General features: G+C 38.0%; 1 protein-coding gene across 1 annotated transcript; it reads right to left on the bottom strand.

Moving 5' to 3' along the window:
* Positions 1-767: 767 nt before the first annotated feature.
* On the bottom strand, positions 768-2,396 carry LOTGIDRAFT_122739 (hypothetical protein; the record flags this gene model as incomplete). Its single annotated transcript, XM_009060228.1, has 2 exons — positions 768-1,703; positions 2,085-2,396. Coding segments are annotated over 2 exons (1,248 nt in total), but the record flags the coding sequence as incomplete, so codon positions are not given.
* Between the last annotated feature and the right edge of the window lie 241 nt (positions 2,397-2,637).

Genomic DNA, 2,637 nt, shown 5'->3' with positions numbered 1-2,637 from the left:
AAAGAGATTAATTATTAAAATTAATACATAAATCCACAAGGTATAAAGAAAAATCCTTTTCTCTCTTATTAGCAGATGCAGATCTGTTACTTATTTTAAGATAAAAAAAAAATTCTCACCTTAGAAGCCATGGCAAAACTTTCAGAAAATCTTCGTTGATCTTGTTCACTTATCATACTTCTGTCTCGGTCTTGATTAAATCTTCGGATAATATTTCTGACCATAGGATCATCTTCACTGTCAGAATCAGAATCAAAATCATCTGGATGGAAATATGGTATAGGAGGTGCTGAAGGTGAACGTAGCATGGCCTTATTACGACAATATGATTTGGGACTCAATCTAGCCATATTTAAATCTACTGTTTCAACTTTATCACTAATAGAGTTCAACTGAGCAAAAGGAGCAGAGAGTGGTCTAGGACTGATAAATTTTCCTTTCACAAATTCATTTTTACATGATTCATCACTACTATTGTCACTAGGAGCTTTACGTTGCTGTAAAAGATTTCTCATACTTTGACGTAAATTTTCAGCACTGGCATGATGTGGTACCACAACATCATTTCTACTAGATCGATGTGAGCTGCTAGGCATAGCTCTAGGATTGAGTTTATTATTGTGACTACCACCTAACCAATATTCTGATTCACTGCTTGTTGAATTGTTCATAGATTTTCTCAATTCAAATGCCGAAACTGGTCTTTTGAAATGGCTTCGAGATGTTGGTATGGTATGAACTTCAGGAGATAGATGGTGTACAGGGTGACCTCCCCTGCTACCACCGATAGCATTTGGACGAGTAGAGGCTGACTCTCCTGCTGGCATGTCAACAACAAATACACGATCATTAGAATTATCTTCCCTGCCAAATCCTAAGCCACTGTCACTATTAGAAGAATTACTGGAGCTACGATGAGGATGACGAGTTGGATTAGCAAATGCTTGTGATTGAACAATGTCATTTTCATAATTTTCACCTTGTCTCCCCTTATACAAATTAGTCACTGCTAATATAATATGTGTACATGAACGTGGGAATTCCTGGCAGCTCAGATTATCAGGATCTATTGTGCACTGAAATCCAAAAGATTGAGCTTTAGTAGAATGAGCATTGTGCGAGCGCAATTCTGGATCCACCATAAAAATATGGCAAGAACTTGTGGTTCCAATATTGTCATTTTTGTTACTATATTCACTGATATCATCGCATTGATCATGTAAAGTTACGATTCCGAAAAATCTTTTGTCGTCTGGACAGACACCGCTGAATGCCAGTCTATCAGCAGGGTACTGGGTGATAATTTTCCCTGCCATATTTGTTAGTTTCACACCATCATTTTGAACATCCATAAGCACAAATGTGTGAATCCTTTTTTCTTTTCTGAGACGTCGCACAGCATTACGTAGGGACTGCAGACGTTGATGAGGTCTGGTAGCATCACTTGGCATTTCTATTGAACCAATATAACCAACAACAGCCTTGACATCACTATGTTCATGAAAATTTGCTGAATGTTCACTGTTATCACTGTTCAGACTGTCAGAAGGTAAATGTCCGGCTGGTATGTTCATTGGTAGATGCCCAGATGTCATGTCTTCATAAAGACGCTCACGATGATGCACTGAACCTCGTCCAACATTACGATCACAGATATTATTATACAGATTAGGATTGGAGTGATGAGAAATGGAGCGACAGCTCTGAGTTAGATTAGTTTGAGAATTGAGTGCTAAGTTTGAGTGAGAGGTCTGACTGGAATACGAGTTTTGAGAGTTTAATGAATGGTAGGAAACATACGACAAAGAATTCTGAGACATATGAGATTGAGAGTTTGATAAAGAACTCTGCAAATTAGATCCTGAATTTCCACTTTTCAATGATTGGCTGGATTGTGATGTTTTCAGACGGGCACCTTGATTGGAGCGATTGCTGGAATTATGAGAATTCTCCTTTTGGCTTAGATCTTCTTGAGAGCGCACATTGAGTCTACAGTTTGTTCCTTTGGTTTCAAGTTTAGTTTGGGAACGATGATTCTCCGGTGCCTTGGGAGGTAATTTTTGCTGTGTTTGTCTTGGACGCACACGATTTGGAAATCTCGATTTAACTCTTGGATGGTACTCTTCCTCAGAAGAATCAGAATCATTTAAGTTTTCAGCAACTTGAAGTTCCAAAGTCCCTGTAGATAACCCAACCATTCTTACTACAGAGTCATGACTTGACCGTGACACGTTTTCACCATTTACAGACATGACATAATCACCTGGTTTTAATCCCATGACTTCAGCTGGACTACCGCTCACAATACAGCTCAAAACACACGGATGCTGTCCTGATATAGTAAAACCATAACCTGATTTACCACGTGAAACCTGAACCGTCTTGACACCATGCATAGGTCTCTTCTTTCTACGTCTAGTGGGTTGTGTGGAATGCATACTGCTCTCTGAAAATATAAAAAAAACTTTGATAAGTCTTAATCATACATGATCACTGCAGACAATGTGTCAATATCAACTCCATTGAATTGAATTCAACTGCAACTAAAAATCATTCTAATTTTTTATATTTTGTACAATTGACTAGCTTTCTCACAAACAATTCTTCATGACTTCTAATACTAAAACTGACTATTTG

Source organism: Lottia gigantea, assembly GCF_000327385.1.
Source record: "Lottia gigantea unplaced genomic scaffold LOTGIsca_41, whole genome shotgun sequence".
NCBI classification, from domain to species: domain Eukaryota; kingdom Metazoa; phylum Mollusca; class Gastropoda; family Lottiidae; genus Lottia; species Lottia gigantea.
This window is presented reverse-complemented; position numbering and strand designations above follow the sequence as displayed.